The 21,533-nt window shown below is 46.5% G+C and overlaps 1 protein-coding gene across 4 annotated transcripts in view; it reads right to left on the minus strand.

Annotated features, from left to right (window-relative positions):
* Positions 1-21,533, minus strand: part of GLT1D1 (glycosyltransferase 1 domain containing 1) — a 155,452-nt gene that overhangs the window by 61,001 nt on the left and 72,918 nt on the right. For all 4 annotated transcript variants that reach the window (XR_003004995.1, XM_024758483.1, XM_024758485.1 and 1 more), the window contains 3 exons: positions 15,827-15,870; positions 14,305-14,425; positions 6,599-6,697 (listed from right to left, as the gene is read on the minus strand). Coding sequence is in view for 3 of the 4 variants with exons in the window: in XM_024758483.1 (XP_024614251.1) it covers positions 6,599-6,697; positions 14,305-14,425; positions 15,827-15,870 (264 nt within the window). In the remaining variant the exon portion in view is untranslated. The remainder of the gene's footprint in view (positions 1-6,598; positions 6,698-14,304; positions 14,426-15,826; positions 15,871-21,533) is intronic.

Consider the following 21,533-nt stretch of genomic DNA (forward strand, 5'->3'; position numbering starts at 1 on the left):
ACAGTGAAGCCGAGGGGGAAGGATGCTCCCGGCGGCCCGGCTGCGGGAAGAACCAGGGGTGGGCAGGGAGCAGAGGAAGAGAGGCGTGAAGCCCCGGAAGCCGAGTCGGGAGGTGTCTTTTCTCTACGGCCACAGGAAGACACAGAGGGGTTTTGCAGCAGGGATGGATGGGACGGCATCTGCATCTTATAAAGGTCCCTTTGGCTGCTAGGAGGAGAGTGCGTGGGATGGAGCGGAGGAAGCTATTCTAAACGTCCAGACAAGACCCAGTAGTGCCTTGGAATGGGGGGAGGGTGTAAGGGTCTGGATACAGCAGTATTCTGGGGACAGAGCCCCTGAGAGGCGGGGACGGATGGAAGCAGCACGTAGATACAGAGCCCAGGACGGTGGTGCGGGGCTGCTCGTGTATGCACACGCCGCACTGGCCGGGAGGCCGCGGGGAGGGGGCCTGAGCTGGCTGCCGGGGTCCCGCGCCTTCTGCTACAGCATCACCCTGGCAGCTGCAGCCCCCGAGGATCCTGCACAGGCACCTGCACCTGAATTCTGCCAGTGCCAAGAAGTCACCATCATCTCCTTACTCTGAATTTCAGGATCAGCTGCAAACGCACCTACAGGGCTGATTCCTGGAGCGGGCTGGGCACCGCGTTTGCTGTACCGACATCTTGTCACCAGGCCCCCCGGAAGAGGGACAAACTCACAGGGTGATGGGCAGGGCACCGGCCGGCAGCGCTGGGGCCGAGGTCCCTTTGGTGTGGTCAGGCTGGGTCAGGCAGGCCGCTCTCCCGATCGCAAGCCCCCAAACTACAATTAGTTGGTTTTCTAAGCATCAAATTCTATTTCATGCCGCATAGATTGCAAAACACAGTTATTCCTCTTAAAGCGTGTTGAAGGGGTATTTTTACACGTGAACACATGTTTTGCATCATGGCGATTATGGATGGTCAGAGCCTTGAAACCGAATATATCTAATAAAGTAGCTAAAAATTCTCACTTTCAAAAAAAAAACAAAAAGCCCCCAAACCACAAGGTGCTTGTTCACACGCAGAGCAGGTGTGCACAGCCGGCGGGTCTGAGAGTCGCACACGCAGCCTGTGAGACACGGGCGGCCAGCAGAGGTCAGGCCAGAAGGTCAGTTCCGAGATGCAGCTCCTGCCCTGTAAAGGCGGGTGGAGAGTCCACAAGCAGAGAAAAACGGTCCTCCCGTCCTCCTATTTTAAGAGAACGTCAGACTTTGCCTGCCGGCCGGGAGTGCAAAAGCCTGGACCAGAGCCGGGAAGGGCCCTGCGCTCCATCCCTCATTGGCTCCTGGCCTGGCCTGGCCTTTCCAGAGCGGCGAGCCTCACCTGGTGGCTCCATCCTCGTCCTTCTCACCTGGCCAAGCCCGACTCTGTGCAGCACTGCTCAGCGCTGTGCCCACCCGAGGCGTCCCTTTGCCCCCACCACCTCCAGCCCTCTGGGTCATTCTGACCCCAGGGACCAGCCACAGGCCGAGAAGCGAAGCAGGACTGGGCCTTAGAAAGAGGTCCGTTCTCCCCAAGAAGTCGGACAAAGTGGTGAGCAGAATCCTTTTAGAGGATGGTCCCATGGAAGAGTGTCCCCTCTCTGCCCAGGCAACAGAGGAGGGGAGGGAGGGAGAAAGAGAGAGATGGTGAGGGAGACAGAGACAGAGACAGAGACAGAGGGAGAGACACAGACACCGAGAGAGAGACACAGATAGAGGGCGAGAGAAAGAAATAGAGGGAAAGACAGAAACAAACGGAGATAAAGAAAGAAGGAAAGATGGAGATGGGAGAAAGAGACACAGAGAGGAGGAGAGACAGGCACAGAAAACTGGGTGAGAGCCAGAGACACAGGCAGAGCCAGAGACAGACAAAGAAGGAGAGAGAGATGCAAAGACAGAGAGAGGGAGAGTCAGAGAGTGAGAGACAGAGACAAAGGTAGAGACAGAGACATACAGAGATAGAGGGAAAAACAGAGACAGAGAAAGAAGGAAAGACAGAGACAGAGGGAGAGACAGCCATACGAGGAACCATGCAAACGCTCTCAGGGGTGGCCGAGCACCCATCAGGCTGAGACCTCGAGTCCCAGCCCTGTCATCTCCCGCTGAGCTTCAAAGGTAAATGCCTCACCCTCTCTGGGATCATCACAGTAACACCTGTGTGGGGTTCCCGTGAGGATTAGTAAGAGAAACAGGCAAGGTCCCTATAGTGGTGCCCGGCACACAGAGGAGGCCTGGCTGGGACCACCTGCCCCATCGCTCTGTCTCCGGGGAGCAGTGCCGCCCAGCACCCACTCTGAGCTCTGGAAATGTGGCCAGTGTGCCCGGGAACTGCATTTTAAATTATTCACTTGAATGGACTTAAACTGAACTTTTGACACTGGTGCTTGATTCAGGTATTACAAAGCTTTACAAGTATACTTGCAACAACCTGGACACGTGAATCTACTTTTTCAGCTGCAAATGGTATGGAGTCTCAATGCAAACCAAGTATTTCGATACAAATTTAATCTCCAGGCTGAGATGAGCTGGTGGGTAAAATACACGCAGGATTTCAGAGTCTCGAAAAAAAAAAAAGTAAAGATCTCATTAAAAATTGTTTAAATTGCACTGAAACCAACGGTCAGTTCTACGGGCAGGTGGGATGGGGAAAAACATTGTTTATATCGATTACATGCTGAGATGATGCAAGTTTGGACAGGTGAAGTTAAATAAAATATATTATTGACATGAATTTCATCTGTTTCTTTTTATTTTCTTTCAACGTGGCTATTAGAAAACTGTGCCTCCCCTACGTGGCTGGACGCACCCTTGATCCCTAACAAATACCAGCTATGCATCTGATCCCAGCTCTTCAAGCAGACGGTCCTTACCTAGGTCATTTGGTTCAGGTTCATGGCCGTCATCCCAGCATAATTATCAATAACACCCCTTTCACTCTCAAAGGTACCTGGTTTTTCACAATGAACAATATGGTCACCCTGTGGACAAATCCATGCAAAAAAAAAATGTTGGACTGACTTCCATTTTAGTTCACATAGAGTTTGCCCAGAGTTTCCTCTGGGCTTAAATGGAAATCCAACAAACACTGGTCGAGCCTGCATCTGTGCTTTTACATTTCAGAGGGACTGGTTGGGGGCTTACACATCACAGTTGTATTTAACATCTAAGAACTCTAAATGTTTGGTTAAAAAGTTAAAAATTGTTTTAAGTAAAAAATAAAAAGAAGAAAGAGAGAAATGATATTTTGCATGACACTGGCCAGATTTCACAAGGAGAACGTCTCGCTGTACTGAGCTTAATTCCACTGCTTAAACCTAAGAGCTCAGCAGACCGTACAGCTCCCGAGCGGCAGCAAACAACTTCACCCAGCGGCGCACCGTGAACGTGATTAACTCTGCGTCCACGCGGCTTTCCTCTGAGCCCAAGGACGGCACTCCACCCCACGTGCTTTCTGCTGTTCCCCGAAGACGGGCATCGTTATCTGCATCTTACGGATCAAGGAACGAGCACAGGAAGAAGAAACGTGTCCAGGATCGCTCAGATTTCGAGGGGGAAAACTCAAGACCCAAGCACAGCTCTGCCCAAACAAAAGTTTGGAGGCTGATGTGTCTCCAACACGCCTTGCTTCTTCCAAACGTTAAACTGTTCATGGACCATCAAAAGTCAAAGATTTAAAATGAAACAGTCTTAATAGAAGTGTAAATCCATGCTGATGGCAAAGAACAGACACCAGCACGTAACACACATGCGCTAAATGTTAGCTGTCGTCATCATCATTATTCCGAAAGTTATGACTTTTTTTATAGTTGCCTAAAAAACAAACAGAACCTCCCAGCGAAATTAGTTTGGGCCACACTTCAAAAGTCTGTCCTTGAGAGAGGAAATGGATCCACAGTTTCTATTAAATGTCAAATGGATTTTAATTTTGAAGCTATAGAATGTAGCCATAAAATAGCTCAGCTCTTTTCTTCTTAAAAAGAAAAAGAATGGGACTGTCGCAGTAACCAAAAAAAAAAAAAAAAAAAAAAAAAAAAAAAAAAATCAATGTTTAGTAGGTTTGGAAAGCTTCACTTCAGTTAAGGTTTTCCAGGGCTGAGGTGTATAAAAATAGAGATTATTTTGTTCCTACCACAGCTGAATACTTTTAATCATCGTTTTGTTGAAAATCCAAAGTATGATTTTTCTGCATTCGATATGTCTGTCTGTCTGTCTGTATCTATGTATCTATCTGTCTATGCATTTATCTACATTAACTTTATGAGGCTGACACCCTGGCATGGAAGTCCCTTCTCAATAAGTGAAATGGAGCTTTGAATACGTATTTGAATGCACACTTGGAATAAACCTTGCAAACACTGGCGACAAACCAGTGGCTGCTTCCGTCTGCGCTCCTGAGCTAGACGACAGTAACCAAGGCCACTGACTTACGGAAAATGCATGTCTGCTCTGAAGCAACAGCTCCCACTCCGTGCTAGGTCGAGTCTGCTCGTGACTATAAAACAAAGTCACGTGTGACAGCCGTGTCGAGCACGCTTTTCAAAACGTGTTAAGAAAACGCAGCCTCCCCCCAGATGCTCCCCCCTAGAGCGTTCTGTTCTTTTGTAACATCCTTTGTAAAAGTAACATTAAAGCGCTGGGAACAAAATAAGCCCACGCCTTAACTGTATGAGTGCTGCGGAACTGTGTCTGGTAACTCACAGGAAGCCGGTAACGCAGAAATAACTTGGACGTGTCGGAGACAGGACAGTTATTTGCAAATATTGAAAGGAATGCCTTACAAGGAATGTGAAATGAAGTCGTTCTAGCACTGGACCCGATACAGCCATTTATAAGTGATGGCTATTCAGACACTCACTGACAAAATTACAGTGCTCTGAAACTGAGCTATAAGATAAACAGACATGGGGTTTGGGGAGATGAAAATAAAATCTCTTTGCCCACGGGGAGACAATAGTCTGTGACCCCCAGCTTGGCTGGCATTGACGTTGGGAGATGCAGAACGTGGTAAAAAGCCATATGCCTTTGTCTGGGGGATCGGCAAGGAACCGCTGCATACTCTTCGTGTTTCAGCTTTTAGGGGCCGCTATTCAAAGGAAAGGCATTCGTGTTAGATGTGCCTTTTGTTAGACGGTAACTGATAAGCCCGGGCCTGCCCTTTGCTCTTTCAGTTGCTTCCCAGGTGAGCGGCTGCATCCACACAGCACCTGGTGATGCCCGACTCCCTGCAATCCCGCCCCTCCCCGAGGGAAGGGGAAGCGAAGTGGGATTAAATGTCTGCCATAGGAAAGGTGAAAAACGGCATTTTCAAATACTGGCGTTGACCCGAGCTTGTAAGTCTAAATCCCTTTATTTCTGTTATATAACATGTGCCTTCATAAAGATGATAGTGACAAGAACCTGATTTCTAAATCTAAAGACTTGAAGAGCAAAGGGTGGGCCTAAGATTCTTTTTTTGCTGCCACCGAACACGAGCCGTAGGCAGCAGCGATGGGCTCTCCTTTTGCTGATAACGGGGACCCAGAGCCCTGACCGCGTGCCGTGACCACCGCTCAGCCCTGTGTATCAACCCCTTCAGCCCACATCACACCTCTAAGAGCAAGAGGTATAATTAGCTCTTATAATCGTACGGAGGCCAAGACAGAGCTTGGAGACTCAGGCTCCACGCCCTGCACAGGGTCCCAAGGGCTTCAAGTATAGGCACATTCTTGGAACCTCAGACTCTGTGACCGGAACCCCTTCACACACGTCCTGGGAGGTCCTGGCACACAGGTGTGCCCCAGGTGACACTGGCTCCACCAGCTGGGCCCACTATCAGCTGCATTCACCTTTATTTTAATTTCAGATACACACGTGTATAAACACAACTACAGTGCCTCTTCCGTACACTGCTTTGAAGGATTGCAAGGGACCAGATATATGGCAGTCTTCTGAACACCAGGAGATGTCCTGGAAGTGTAGGATGGTTATCTGAAGAGTGCCTGCTTCAGAAACCAGAAGTCTGTTTGGGAGTTTGGGGTTAGCACATGCAAACTATCGGGTTGGCCAAAAAGTAACATCTTACAGAAAAACCTGAACGAACTTCTTGGCCAACCCAATACTATCTGTAGGACGGACAGACAAACAAGTTCTACTGTAGCGCACAGGGAACTGCATTCAGTATCCTGTGATAAACCATCATGGAGAATATGAAAAAATACGTCCATAATGTATAACTGTCACCGTGCTGGGTAGCAGAAATTAACACAGTACTATAAATTTACTATACTTCAATAAAATAAAATAAAAAAAAAAGAAACCAGAAACCCAAGCATATAAGAGGGGAAGGGACTGGCTCAAGGTCACAATGATCATCACCAGAGGCCTCAGAAATAGAACTCAAGTCTCGACTTTCTTGAAAGTCCCTAGGTTTCTTTTAGTGACACGTCCAGGCAGCTGCCCACGTGACAACGGTGACACAGTGTTGCACACTCTCTCCTACTGATTATAAAGGGGACGCCAAGAGCTAATCACAAAGACGCAAATCACAGAATCTTGATCACCGCACACAGACGAAAGCTACTCAGACCAGGTGAACATGGGGAAATTACCCTCCTTTACCTGAGGGTCGGAAAACAGCAATCCTGTAACTTCGTGCTTCACCACTGCCGCGTTCCCAGGGATGTTCCTTGCCAACACAGGGACTTCCAAATCCATTGCCTGCAAGGACGAAAAGAACAAAGGAGAGGTGGGCGATCGCTCTAAGAGCTTCTGTGGCCAGATGAGCCAGTCTGTGGGAGAATAACTTCTTAGCTTAACTGGACCCCTTGCACCGCACAAAAAGTACCCCAAAAGCTTGCCGAAAATGATTTCCCAGTCCAAACCCCAGACTTTCCAACTACATACTGAATCTTAATGACTGACTGTATTTGCGAGTCTTGGGAAACTACATGCTGTAATGGTCTGTCTGACGTCGTTACTGCGACGTCACAAAGAAACCCTCTCTCTCCAACTTCTTCGGCGGCAGCGTGGAGTATACATTTTTAACTACCGTCGTTACCTTCCCTGATGAGTAATCTTCTCCCAGAGCCAGCCATACGAATGCCACCAGGACTGCACACGTCCCTTTGGCACGCGCACAGCAGTGAGGAGAAGCACGATTTATCATTCCGAGTATCCACTAAGCAGCCTTTCCAGTCCCAAAGGGCTGGGATCAGCCAGGCTGGGGCACCCCATAGTCGGCACAACCCGGCATCGAGGCCTCAGAAAGATGCCCAGAAGCGTGGCATGCAGTGTTGGCCTCCCCTGCCCCGTAGGGGGGCATTTAGAAACATACAGGATTAGGCCAGCCCTTCCCAGCTCCATTTCAGCTCCCCGCATGGACTCTCCCATGGTGACTTTCACAGGGGCCAGCCCAGCTTTCATGTGACAGGTGCCTTTCAGCAGGTGAGAGGGACATCCCTTCACACCTTGGTGTCCAGAGGCAGCCCTGAGGGGATGCTATCAGCAAACCAATATTCCGGCTCTTACTCTACACAAGGATGTTTTAGGCACTCCAATTCGGCAGGCGGTGTCTCATTTCACGTAATAAACATTTGGTCACGAAGGGGTGACATTCGGTTTTCAGAAAGGTAAAGTTCCCCAATCTCAGCCGCTTAGTATATTACCATGGGAAGCTCTGACACCAAGGACTTCATATGGCACAAACGCCACCAACGCCCAAGTGCCCGGGGCCATGTGTGACACATAGTTAAGAGCTCAACCAATGCTTGTGGATCAAAAGTTCCAGAAGCATCTGAACGTAAATTAATCGTAAGTCAACGGTTCACACTAGGATCATCTTCTCTCGTCAGCAGTTTTCTTGGTGAGCTCACCTGGTTTTCTGGTTCTGTGTCGCCTGTATCTTCCCAGTACATGTTGAGTTTGAGACCCAGTCCCTGCATAAGGTCGGAGGAGAGGACAGCCCTCCTTTCTGCCCCCCCGGAGACTGTGCTGTTGCCACCATCGGGGACGGTAGTGGAGCTGGCTGGCTGCTCGGACTGGAGCCCTCCTGCTTGCCCCCAGCTTCAGAGTCCCCTCCCCAGCACCGCGACAGCCTCTCATGGTGGCCTTTCATGGTCACAGAAAGCCTCCAAGTCGTGATATTCCGCTCTCGTCTTGTAGGGTAAAAATCGGGACCTTCCACTGTCACTACATTCAGGAACAAAGAAACTCAGCAGCACAGGCAAAAAGTCACCCAAAACGGCCACGTCTCGACGTTAGGGTCACAGGTGCTTTATGAACCCACTGGTTGGACCCTGGGTTCTGACATACCGTGGGTGCAATCTGGTATTTTGGAGAAGGGCACAAGCCAGGACTTGTGAGACCTTGGTCTTGCCCTGGTGGAGGCTTTGCCCTCAACTAACATGGCGGGTCTCAAATTCATTGCTCATCAGTCATTCTGGGGAAATGGAGTCGAAGTTCGACACCCAGTACCGGACCTCTTCCTGGGCTCCAGTTTTATCATTTGGGAACGAGGGGCTAAACTTTCCAGAATAAATGAAAATTTCAGATGTCATTCTGCACAAATACCACTTAGGTGGTTAATGGCTTAAGCTGACATTGACTATGTAAGTTACAGGGTCGTAATATAGTCAAGGTGAGTGAGACGACATGATGTCTGATGGCTCCTTTCCCTGCTCGTCACCCCGTTCAGGTCATTAGCTCATCAAACTGGCATGGCCCACTGTGATTCCATTTCTAGGCATCTGTCAAGGGACTGCAGAATCCTCCACGTAGCTGAGACCTTCCAGACTGTCTCATCTCATCCCACCGATGAGGGGATGAGGGGAGGCTCGCTAGAGGCTGATCACACACGTCAGGGCACACGGCTAGCTCTGTTCTCATTGTTCCCTGTCCCAGCTGGGCCCTGGAGCATCTTCCAATCCAAATGGTACATTTATCCACTGATGTCGTTGAGCACCGGTGCATTTTAGAGAAACTGTGGCAGACACACAGATTGAGAGGAGATTCTATAAATACAGATATGAAGATGTAAGTGTAGATCTATAAAACTGGCCATCAGAGAATCTCAGAACCGGCCGATCCTGAGGGAGGACAGAGTTTATATCCCTGTTTCAGCAAAAAATAAAAAAGATCCCATCATTCCTCCTGTAGTATAGACTTACTTGTATATCAACCAGAGCACACCAAGTACCCAACACACAAGTAAGGCCGTGGGCCAGTGAGATCACCCATTCCTTGTCCCTCACTCAACAAATAATCATCAACCTGCAAAGGGCAAGACACAGGCGGTTTGGGCGATGAGACCAGCTGATTAAAGGCGAGTCAAAAAGGTGATACCGTGTAGTAGTTTAGCTTTGCTCAATCCAATGAATATTTATTGATTATCGATTATTGGGGGAGGGTTCAAGGTTGCAGAGGACATGCTCCTTGCCTTCAAGGAAAACTGCAGTTCAGCGGAAAGAATGAAATTCAATCTGGAAATGCTGCCATTTGCAACGACATGGATGAACTTGGAGGGCGTGACGCTAAGTGAAATAAGTCAGAAAGAGAAAGACAAATACTGTGTGATATCACTTATATGTGGAATCCCCCCCCCAAAAAAAAACAAACAAAGAAGAAGCAGACTCACAGATACAGAGAACAAACTAGTGGTCACCAGTGGGGAGAGGGAAGGGGGAGGGGAAAGATAGGGGTAGGGGCTTAAGAGGTACAAACTACTACATATAAAATAAATAAGCTACTAGGATATACTGTACAGCACAGTGCATATAGCCAATATTTTATAATAACTATTAATGAAGTATAACCTTTAAAAATTGTGACTCACTATGGTGAACATCTGAAACTTACAAGGTACATCAACTATACCTCAAGAAGAAAGAGAGGGCTTCCCTGGTGGCGCAGTGGTTGAGAGTCCGCCTGCCGATGCAGGGGACACGGGCTCGTGCCCCGGTCCGGGAGGATCCCACATGCCACGGAGCGGCTGGGCCCGTGAGCCATGGCCACTGAGCCTGCGCGTCCGGAGCCTGTGCTCCGCAACGGGAGAGGCCACAACAGTGAGAGGCCTGCATGCCGCAAAAAAAAAAAAAAAAAAGGAGAGAGAAATACAATCTGAGTCTTGAAGTTGTGAGCTGGGTGGAGGAAGATGATACTTAAATGTTCTCTGAAAGCTGTATATTCAGAGAAAACTAATTTCAAAGCCCCCTCTTAAAAATAAACTGTCTTTAAGAAAGGAGACGTCTTGATAAACAGCAAGGATTTACCGTATAGCACAGGGAACTATATTCAATATCTTGTAATAACGTATAATAGAAAAGAATCAGAAAAAAAGAATATAGATACATAGATATACATATGTATAACTGAATCACTTTGCTGTACACCTAAAACTAACAAAATATTGTAAATCAACTATACGCCAACAAAAGAAAAAAGAGAAACAAGAAAGGAGGCATCTTAAGAATAAGTAAGCACGTGGAAATGCTATTTTCATAGAGCCAAGACATGGCATTAAGGAATCAGATGGTTGATTCACAAGTCACTTTCTTCAGGTGCGAAGTCACCTCTTTCAAAACAAACTGTGTCTGCAAGAAAGGCAAAGTCCTGGAACACAGCAGTGCTGTGACGCTGGTCCTGACGAGAACCGGGCCTGGCAATGTCTTGGGTGAGATGGTGTTTGGAGATGGGCGAGCTCGCCCTCTGAACCCCTTCTGGTCGTGACAGTGGAGGGAAAGGGGCAGTGGAGGGGGTGGGGCTTGGAGCAGAGAGTCGCTCAAACCTGGAATCTGGGGCCCCGTTTTGGGACAGAAAAGAGGAAACATCAGGGCTGAAGGGGCACCTAACAGCCGGTCGAGTTTGCAGTCACTGAATTTCTCTTGCCCCCTGATGAGCTCTTCAACCTTCCAGCAGGTAGGTGGAAGCTTCCTATCTGACCTTTTTGAAAAGCTCTGTCGCTGGTGCACCGTCTTCAGCGGGGTTAACAGAGGTTTCCAGAGACACGGCCCCCAGTCTACACGCAGAAGAGCCTTTGGAAGCACGGCCGCCAGGGCTCCGCGTCAGCACAGCCAAGAGAGCTTTTGCAGGGCGCCGCTGTGCATACCGATGGTTTTTTAAGCTTCAGGGGGAATTCTGACGCACACCCTAGGTTGAAACCTCTGGGGTCCAGATTTCCTTGCAGAGAGGTCTGCGTGCATTTCAGCGGCCTTAACTGGGCATACGTCCAGCACCGTGATCACTGCTTGTCACGTGGGGATGCGGCTGGTCCGAGTGCCCCACTGATGTGTGTGCATGGGGTTCGGATCTGACCCCACGGGGTTTAGAGCGCTTCTCGACGGGGACGCCAATGGCATCTTGCGGACAGACCTTTGACGCAAAGACCGTCTTGCACATTGAAAAATGCTCTGCCTGTCTGCACTCCCTCCACGCCAAACTAACTGCAAGGAGCAGCCTCCTAGTTGTGACAACTCCAAAAGCCCTCCCGTTTTAAAAGTGGGAAGGGCACAGGTCTGCCCCACACACTTTTGAAATTAGCCAAGGTCAAATGACACAGGGTCACAGTTATCCTTGAAAAGCCCTGAAATGAATCTTTCATCACTAGGTCCTGGGCCTGGAAGCTAAGAGCCCAAGAATTACCTTTTTACTGCTCTTTGCTTTAGAAGATGCCTTCCTCTCCTCGGGGCAGTGAAAACTTTGACCTGGAGGTTGGGTGTGTGTGTGTGTGTGTGTGTGTGTGTGTGTGTGTGTGTGTGCGCGCGCGCGCGCGCTCCAGGGCAGGGAGGACAGCCCAGTGAGGAAGTGTGGGATAAGCAAATAACTTTCTGGGACTTCCCCGGAGGTCCAGTGGTCAGGACTCCGCGCTTCCACTGCAGGGGGCCCAGGTTCGATCCCTGGTCGGGGAACTAAGATCCCGCATGCCACACGGCCAAAACAAAACAAAAATTAATAATAATAATTTTTTGTATTCTTCTAATTCTGTGTAGAATTCAACTCCATTATAAGCCCAAACCTGAAACCACAGATTCGTTGCAGGGATGTCCACTCTACTGCCCGGGCGTCCAGCTAACGCTTGATTTTTGGAGTTTATCAGCAAAAGAAAAGAAGTGTGCCACAGCAAATGGATTTTTACATGCTTCCATGACAAAACAAAGTTAATTCTGAAAGGTCAAAGGATCCCTTCCTTCAAAAGTGATATGCACTTATTCTGTGATTAACCGCTTTGGTTCTTTGAATTGATTCTAATGAAATCCACCCTCCACAGACTCCTCTAAAATCAGTTTCATTCAAAACCCTCAGCCCAAAGGTTATTTTGGAATTTTCAAAAGGAACACAGTGTCCACATTGGAAGGCACACAGAATTGCTAACAGCTGCCTTTCCTTTGAAGTAAATGAAATTTGATAGCAACTCAATCTGCAGTGAACTGCTGTGTGTGCTGCTTAGAAAAGCATTCCCGAATTCCACTTTACCTTTTCTTAAGAAGTTGGGGGAGAAAAAAAAATGTGTATTTACATACAAAGGAGCGATCCGGCAATGGCTCGAGGACGTGGTACTGTAAGAACAGACATTTTTAAAGCTAACAGGGAGAGTACAATGTATCGCTCCAGTGGCTCTAGTCCAAAGCTGATTCTAAAGCACAACGGAGATTAATGCTAATCATTAGGCTTAGACTGAGGTAGTCAAACATCTGGCTGAAGATGAACATGGTACCAATCCAAGCTCTGTGCTTCGAAAGCTTCTCAACACCGGAATTACAGGCGTCAGTATATACCACCCCCGCCCACAGTATTTTGTTTTTGGTTTTCTTTGTTTGCTTTTTTAAATGATGCCAATTCACAGAAAATATTAGAAGTGGACATCAGTCATTTCTTAAATTTAGGGAGCATGATTTTTTTTCCTGCTTTAACTATTTATCAGGGTCTCTGAAACACTGAAATTCACAAAGTGTAACTTTGGCTGGTAAATTCAACTAACATCCAAAGGAATAAATGGATGTTACAAATACTTAGGATAAAATAATAGCATCGCTCTAAGTAGACCCTGAAGTAAGAAACTAGCACCGTGAGAAAGGGGATGTGAAACGCGATTTAAAGACCTGCAGGGCCAATCACCAAACGTTTCTGTTTCTACAGCAAGTTTTATCACGCGCTAACCACGAGGACTTAACAAGGCATCTATTGTGTGAGAACTAAAGGAGACGCCATGCGAGGGATGGCTTGTGATTTAATGATATGAAGAAAATCCAGCACCGAATGCTGGTTATGACGGGAGGGACAGAGTCTCCTCTTTGCCAAGATCACTCTTGAAAAGGAACGCAGTGTGCTGTGAACCGACAGCGAAATAAGGGAAAGGAAAATCCTTTTGCATTAGAGGCACACTGGGGATTACTCAGGTCATCGGCATGAAGCAGTTTAAGAGATCCTGGTAATACACCCCATCACATAAAACGCTCAGTGAGGAGAAGAGATTGCAAAGGGCTGTGAGGTTGGATTAAGTCCCTCTAACCCAGGAGCTGATACGCTCAATCCAGAGGCTGCCAGGATCAAGCGCAGGGGCTTTTTATCTCAGCCTCTCCCTGCAAAACACAGATAACTCCAGCAACAGACTGCACGGTTGTGCTGGGCTGTGCACACTTAGCCCAAGTAGTGTAAGAGATTTTCAGAGCTGAACACCAGACAGAGAGGTGAGGTCCACACTCACCCCCACCGCCTTGTGCCATCTGCAACTACTCTTCTCCGTGTACGAAGCCCCACCCCCCACCATGTGCGCAAGCCCAACCCTTTCTTTCTTTTGTTCTTTGGCTGCGCCAGTGCCTGCGGGATCTTTGTTCCCTAACCAGGGATCGAACTCGTGCCCCCTGCAGTGGAAGCGCAGAGTCTTAACCACCGGACCGCCCGGGAAATCCAAGCCCAACCCTTTCTTATGACCTAAATTCTGGGATCATAGGACACACTGAAAAGAGGGAGGAGACATCAAGACAAAAGGAGGCTCCCTACAAAACACACCTTCACCCCACATCCTGTCCCGACCCGTCATAGCCTCAGCCGCCTTCCCGTTGAAGCTAAGTGGCGAGTCAGAGAGGCGACACTATCCTAGTTTTATTTCATTTTGTAGCTGGCAAGGAAAAATGGCAAGGAGAAAGAAAATAGTATTCTTAAGCCCCAGACAGAACTTTAAAACTACTCTAGAACTCCCGAGGAAATGCCGTTTCACTTTGTTAGCTTCGAGAAGCACACAATGTTATTGACAAAGGCATCACCTCCATAACTGAGAAAAGGGGTGATGGACAATTTCATATTTCCACTTTCAGTACCCATTAGATCATTACCTCCAGGATTGCGGCTGACATGCCTTCAGAGACAGAGCTATTCACCACCGCGAAGCAATTCTTCACGACCGCGTGGAGGTCTTCCCGAGCCATCTCCCCGATCAATCGTACCCCAGGGGTCCTGGAACAACACGGAGCAGAGAGAGAGCTTACGGCTGGGAATCTTACGGGGAGGGGCTGGGAGAAGGGGAGACGACGATTTTGGAGAAATCCCCTAGATCCACAGGGAAGCATCACTGCTAAAGGATTCAATACAGAAAACCATACTGGAGTGAGAATCTATTCTACATCCATCCCTGATAAGAGAGAGAGGAAGCCTGTTAACACACCCGCCGTCATTCTGAAGCCCTCTGACCAAGGAGACACGTGCTTCTCAGATACTGGACGTCAGAGATACAGCTCTTGCCATTTTTCTCTGAATGATTTAGAAAACAAACCTTTCCTAATAATGCAACCTTTCTTCAAATTCTTTTTTAAAGATACACAGAAAGAGAATCATAGATGTGTCATAAACAGAGAGAAATAGTAAAATAGAGAAACTCAACCAATACCCAGGTTCCCAGCACTTTGTCACATAGGTTTTGTTTTGTTTTCTTTTTTCTTTCACCCCAAAATATGGACATTCTTCTCCATCCCCTACCCCTCTCCACCATTCTCAGGATTTTGAGGTTATCCTTTCACATAATTGGTTATACTTTCACATACATGCATTCTGTATCTATGAGCAACGTAAAGACAGCTGATTGCATATGGGGATGAAATCAGTTTCCCAGTCCCCTGGGGTGATGGTGTGGCCAGTGAGAGGAGCTGGAATCCTGGGGGTGTGAGGAAATTCACATAAAAAGGGGCTGACCCAAATGGGAGGTAACCCTTCTGGCTCTTGCCCTTCCCCATCTCCCCACTTAAAATTCGGAATGTGATGCGTGAGTTCTACAGCCACTGTCACCTTAGGGATGGAAGCCACAGGTAGGGACCGCAGGACAGCAAGACAGGAGCTGAAGTCTTACTTGGTCCTGGACCAACGACCTCAGATTTTTTTTATGTGAGCAGTAAAGCGCCAGGGTGTGTAAGCCAGTGTTATCGGGTTACTGGCAGACAAATGCAATTGATAACAAAGACTCTGACAAACTGCCCTCTAAAGGGGTGACAGCAATTTTCACCGTCACCAGCAGATGTTTTAAGTCTTTTCAGCTCTGGCCAATGTGATCAGTGACAACTGTAACCTCAAAGTGGGCTTCCTGGGAATTTCCTGACCTACTGAGGCTGCACGTCTTCACACGTGTATCCATGCTGCCACCCCTTAGGGAACTGCTGATGCTTCTAGGATATGAGCTTCCTGGCTTGTAAATGGGGAAAATCATAGTGCCTAGGATGGCACAGGATCACCCTAATCGCACAGGCGATTAAAGGAGGAATTATTAGTAAACTGCTGGGAACAGAGCCTGGGACACGTTGAGCGCTTGGGAACTGGGATCATATATCGGTCACTAGGTTTCCTCTCCTGCAAAACACCTATACTTACCTCTTTACTTTGGCTTTTACTTCCCTTGTGAACACTGGATCAACCTGAAAAGAGACAAAGACGGATTTTAGGAAAAGCCGGAAGTGAATCTAAGTCTCAAGAGAATTGCAGATTATGGCAAGAGAGCCAAACCTAACAATTCAGAAAGGGAAAAAACAAATCAAATAGGAAATAATACCCCCGAGTCCAGCTACTACAAAGTAATAAAGGAAAGAGAAGGACTTGAGAGAAAGTTTAAAGAAATATACATAGAGAGTCGTCCCTCAGTCGTCCCACAGGGGGTTGGTGCCAGGACCCCTTCAGATACTGAAATCCACAGATGCTCAAGTCCCTTATATAAGATGGTGTAGTGCCTGCATATAACCTACGCACATCCTCCTGTATACTTTAAATCCCTCTAGATTACTGACAATACTAATATAATATAAATGCAATGGAATAATTGCCAATGCACAGCAAATTCAAGTTTTGCTTTTTGGAACTTTCTGGAATTTTTTTTCTGAATATTTTCAATCCATGGTTGGTTGAATCCGCAAATGCAGAACCCACAGATACAGGGGGACAACTATATCCCTGTTTCCTGTCTGGCCTGTAAGATAAGAGCCTGGTGAAGCCCCAGGTACAAAAGCGCAAGAGCCGTCCACCCAACTCAAGGTCTTGAAACAGAAGTCATTTATAGTCAAGGGAAAATCGGACAACACAACACTTCACTGGAAGGATTGTCTGGTTCATTACAGTGGTGGATTTTGTCATAAGATCTTTGAGGCAGAAGGAGTTGGAACCCTTGGTACATCTAAGACAAAGGATCTGACCACATTAAAATTTTATTTTTAACAGGGAGCCTTCCCAGACACACAATTTTAAAGCCAAGGGCACATCCATGAGCTGATACATGGGAAAAAAAATGTGGTCTGTCCATACAATGAAATATTATTCAGCCACAAAAAGGAATGAAGTACTGATTTATGCTACAATGTGGATGAACCTTGAAAACATGATGCTAAGTGAAAGAAGCCAGACCCAAAAGGCCATAAATTGTGGCTCTTTTTAATGTGAAATGTCCAGAATAGACAATTCCATAGGGAAAGAAAGTAGGTTAGTAGTTGCTAGGGACTGGGGAGAATGGGGCATGACGGCTAATGAGTATGGGATTTTTGAGGGGGTGATGAAAATGTTCCAGAATTAGATAGGAGTGATGGTAGCAACACTCTGTGACTATACTAAAAACCATTGGATTATATACTTTAAAATGGTGCATTTTATGGCATATGTATTATATTTCTGAATTATATTTCAAGTTTTAAAAAGCCAAATCCAGGTCTTCCCTGGTGGCACAGTGGTTAAGAATCCGCCTGCCAATGCATGGGACACGGGTTCGATCCCTTGTCGGGGAAGATCCCACACGCCGCAGAGCAACTAAGCCCGTGCGCCTCAACTTCTGAGCCTGTGCTCTAGAGCCCGCGAGCCACAACTACTGAAGCCCGTGCGCCAAGAACCTATGCTCCGCAACAAGAGAGGCCACCGCAACGAGAAGCCCGCGCACCGCAACGAAGAGTAGCCCCCGCTTGCTGCAACTAGAGCAAAGCCCGCACGTAGCAACGAAGACACAACCCAGCCAAAACTAAAAAATAAATAAATTAATTAAAAAGCCAAGTCCAACTTTTTAATTAGTTACAATCTAATATGCTTGAGTCTGCATTTCACTCCTATTCCACATCTGGAGGAAATGTGTCCTTTGCGACCGGCACCGTGTTTTGTCCTATCGCATCCCTGGTGGTCGATATGTTTGTTGAATTAATGCAAAATTTAAGAGCAGTGTTTTCAAGCTGATCCGCTATACCAACATTTTTGACGCCATGTGTTTTTAAGCAAACTTGTATGTAGATATCCAGAGGCCAGAAAGAGAGGCGGTACAGGCTGAGAGGGGCTCTGGAGACAGATCACCTGGGTGAAATCCCCCCCAAAACCAGTCACTAGTCACATGGCCGTGCATACATTAATGGACGTCTCTGGGCCTTGGGTTCTTCATCTCATAAAATGAGAAACACGTTCAGCGCTTACAGCGATTTCTGAGACATAGTAACTGCTATACAAGTAGTAGAAGAAAACAGAAAAGAAGAATGAAATCTGCAGATTGCACCACTAATACAAAAATATGTATACACTTAATCTCAAATGTGTACTTTCCCAGTGACACTGCCACACTTCTCAGCAAGAGAAAGACACCTGGACACCTGAAGGTAATCATCGTATCCACGGAGGAGCACACCTTATTCCCAATCATCAGAGGCCAAACTATAACACTCTTTGCGCACAATGAGCTCTTCTCAGGTCAGTTTACTTACTGAGGTACCAAGAGGATCTTAAGGGATACTTTTCCGTCTGTCACAGCGTCCCTGTGAGCCTAGTCAGGATGGAGCTGCAGAATATATTCATCCCATCTGGTTCGTCCAACTGCAAACTCTTCAATGAAACAATCCATAGACTGGTTGTGCCCTGCACCACCCCTCCAATGGTGTTGTTAACAATGAAAACAATCTTAAAATAACTGACAAAAGATTTTTAAACTTATGCACGTGTTAAGACAAATTTCTAAACGTGTCTTCAAAGATAGAGGCAGGGCTTCCCTGGGGGCGCAGTGGTTGAGAGCCCGCCTGCCGACGCAGGGGACGCGGGTTCGTGCCCCGGTCCGGGAAGATCCCACGTGCCGCGGAGCGGCTGGGCCCGTGAGCCATGGCCGCTGAGCCTGCGCGTCCGGAGCCTGTGCTCCGCAACGGGAGAGGCCACAACAGTGAGAGGCCCGCTTACCGCAAAAAAAAAAAAAAAAAAAGATAGAGGCAGATGAGGGTGTGAGCACATTTTACGAATGCAGTGTCTGCCGGCGTGTCCTGTTACTGCTGATGAGCTTAGAAGTGAAAGCAGATTCAATTTCTATTCTCATTCACACTTCACCAGTACGTACCAGGAATTACAATCCAAGTCAGTTTAATGAATATGATATCCCTAGAGAGTTTATCATACTAACTGAATAATTTTGTGTTTTCCAGAAACTTCATTTAAGTTCCATTTGGCAAGGAAATGCTGTGTGTGTGTGTGTGTAACCCCAAATCCTTCAAACTACTCATATGCCCGAGATGTATCCCAAGGAACCAGAAATGCAAAGCTCACTTACATCCCCGAGATCATACATCACTTTGACGGCGAACACAGCAAATCTGGATGCCTAAAGAAACTGAAATTATTCCTAGACTTTTTTTATAGCTTAATTTAATAACAAACCTGCAGGAACAGTACAGAAGACACAAACCACTAAACACAGGTATGTAAAGCAACTCAGAAAAGTGTCGTGAATGGATGGAATCTACCGTACGATTAAAATGCTGCAAAGACCATTTAGTTGCCGTCAGCTGGAAATTTACTTGTTTTAAATATCATATGATATCGCTTTATATGGAATCTAAAAAAAGGATACAAACGAACTTATTTACAAAACAGAAATAGACTCACAGACCTAGAAAACAAAACTATGGTTACCAAAGGGGAAAGGGGGAGGGATAAATTAGGAGTTTGGTATTAATAGATACACATTACTATATATAAAATAGGTAAACAACAAGGTCCTACTTTATAGCTCTACTCAATATCTTGTATAATATATACTCAATAACTATACTCAATATCTTGTAATAATCTATAATGGAAAAGAATCTAAAAAAGAATAGAGATACATATATGTATATATGTATAACTGAACCACTGTGCTGTACACCTGAAATTAACACAACACTGCAAATCAACTATATTCCAATAAATATTTTTTAAAAAAGAAATTTACTTGCTTTAAGAAAATCCAAACGCTGGAATTATCCAGAATATTTTAACAGGTTTATTTATAATTTTTATAAAATTCAACTTCTGAAGCTTGTTTGCTGAAACATTATGACCTGAATTACTGTCTCTGCTTTTACATTAAAAATGCACATACAAAATGAAACTGGAAAAACTGCCAATCCCTGATTTCTGCCCCCTATTTTTCCAGTCAGCAATCAAACACTTAGGTACCTTTGGCGTCCATCAGCGGGCAAAAAACCTAACATTCAGAACTGTCAAAGAAGAGAACTTCTTTTAAACAATGAAAGGTTTCCCGTCTGAGTCATCTTAAGCATGTTCTCGGTGTAAGCGGCATGCTGGCTGGGTGTCCCTTGGCCTATTACCCATTGGGCATGGATCGCACACAGGCTGGTGTCTTCCAAAAAGACAACCAGACGGGCTTTGCTGGCCTCTCTCAAAGCACAGATAGCTGCACTCTGAAAGTGCAGATCTGTTTGGAAGTTCTGAGCAATTTCTCGCACCAGACACGGGAAGGAACGCCTGCCAATCAGAAGTTCAGTGGACGTGGTAACGTCTTTTTTCCGCGAGCTGCTACAGTCCTGTAACGATGAGTTTCTTCACCTCTCCAGTACAGGGCGCACTCTTTTTATTTTATTTTATTGAAGCATAGTTGGTTTACAATGTTGTGTTAATTTCTGCTATATAGTAAAGTGATCCAGTTATATATATATATGTATATGTATGTATATATATATGTAACGTTCATATTCTTGATACTGAACATAGTTCCCTGTGCTCTACAGTAGGACCTTGTTGTTTATCCATTCTGTATGTAATAGTTTAGTTTGTTTTGAAAATAAGTTCATTTGGGTCATACTTTAATTCCACACATAAGGGATATCATATGATATTTGTCTTTGTCTGACTTACTTCACTTAGTATGATAAGCTCTAGTTGCATCCATGTAGCTGCAGATGGCATTCTTTCATTCTTTTTTATGGCTGAGTAATACTCCATTGTATACATGTACCACATCTTCTTTATCCATTCATCTGTCGATGGACACGTAGGCTGCTTCCATGTCTTGGCTATTGTGAATAGTGCTGCTGTGAACACTGGGGTGCGTGTACCTTTCAGGACTATAGGTTTTTCCAGATATATGCCCAGGAGTGGGATTGCTGGATCATGTGGTAGCTCTATTTTTGGCTTTTTAAGAAACCTACATACTGTTCTCCGTAGTGGCTGCACCAGCTTACATTCCCCCCAACTGTGTAGGAGGGTTCCCTTTTCTCCACACCTTCTCCAGCATTATGACTTGTAGACTTTTTGATGATGGCCATTCTGACCAGTGTGAGGTGGTACCTCATCGTAGTTTTGATTTGCATTTCTCTAATAGTCAGCGATGTTGAGCACCTTTCCATGTACCTGTTGGCCATCTGTATGCCTTCTTTGGAGAAACGTCTCTTTAGGTCTTCGGGGAGAACTCTCGCAAGAGGCTTTTGTAGTCAGTTGCTTCCTGGGGGCTTCACCCTCCGTGGACTTGCAGGCAGTCATTTTTGCAGGAGCCACTGAACAGAGACCTCCTTACTCAGCCCCCTTGTCCTTAGGCTGGAGCTCTTCAAGCTAGGGGCAACAGTGGGGTTACAGAGGGACACAAGGAACTACCAACACAAACAGCGATGTTGAGCACCTTTCCATGTACCTGTTGGCCATCTGTATGCCTTCTTTGGAGAAACGTCTCTTTAGGTCTTCGGGGAGAACTCTCGCAAGAGGCTTTTGTAGTCAGTTGCTTCCTGGGGGCTTCACCCTCCGTGGATTTGGACCCAGTCATTTTTGCAGGAGCCACTGAACAGAGACCTCCTTACTCAGCCCCCTT

This window comes from Neophocaena asiaeorientalis, unplaced genomic scaffold (assembly GCF_003031525.2).
Source record: "Neophocaena asiaeorientalis asiaeorientalis breed wild unplaced genomic scaffold, Neophocaena_asiaeorientalis_V1.1 scaffold77, whole genome shotgun sequence".
In the NCBI taxonomy this organism is placed as follows: Eukaryota; Metazoa; Chordata; class Mammalia; order Artiodactyla; family Phocoenidae; genus Neophocaena; species Neophocaena asiaeorientalis.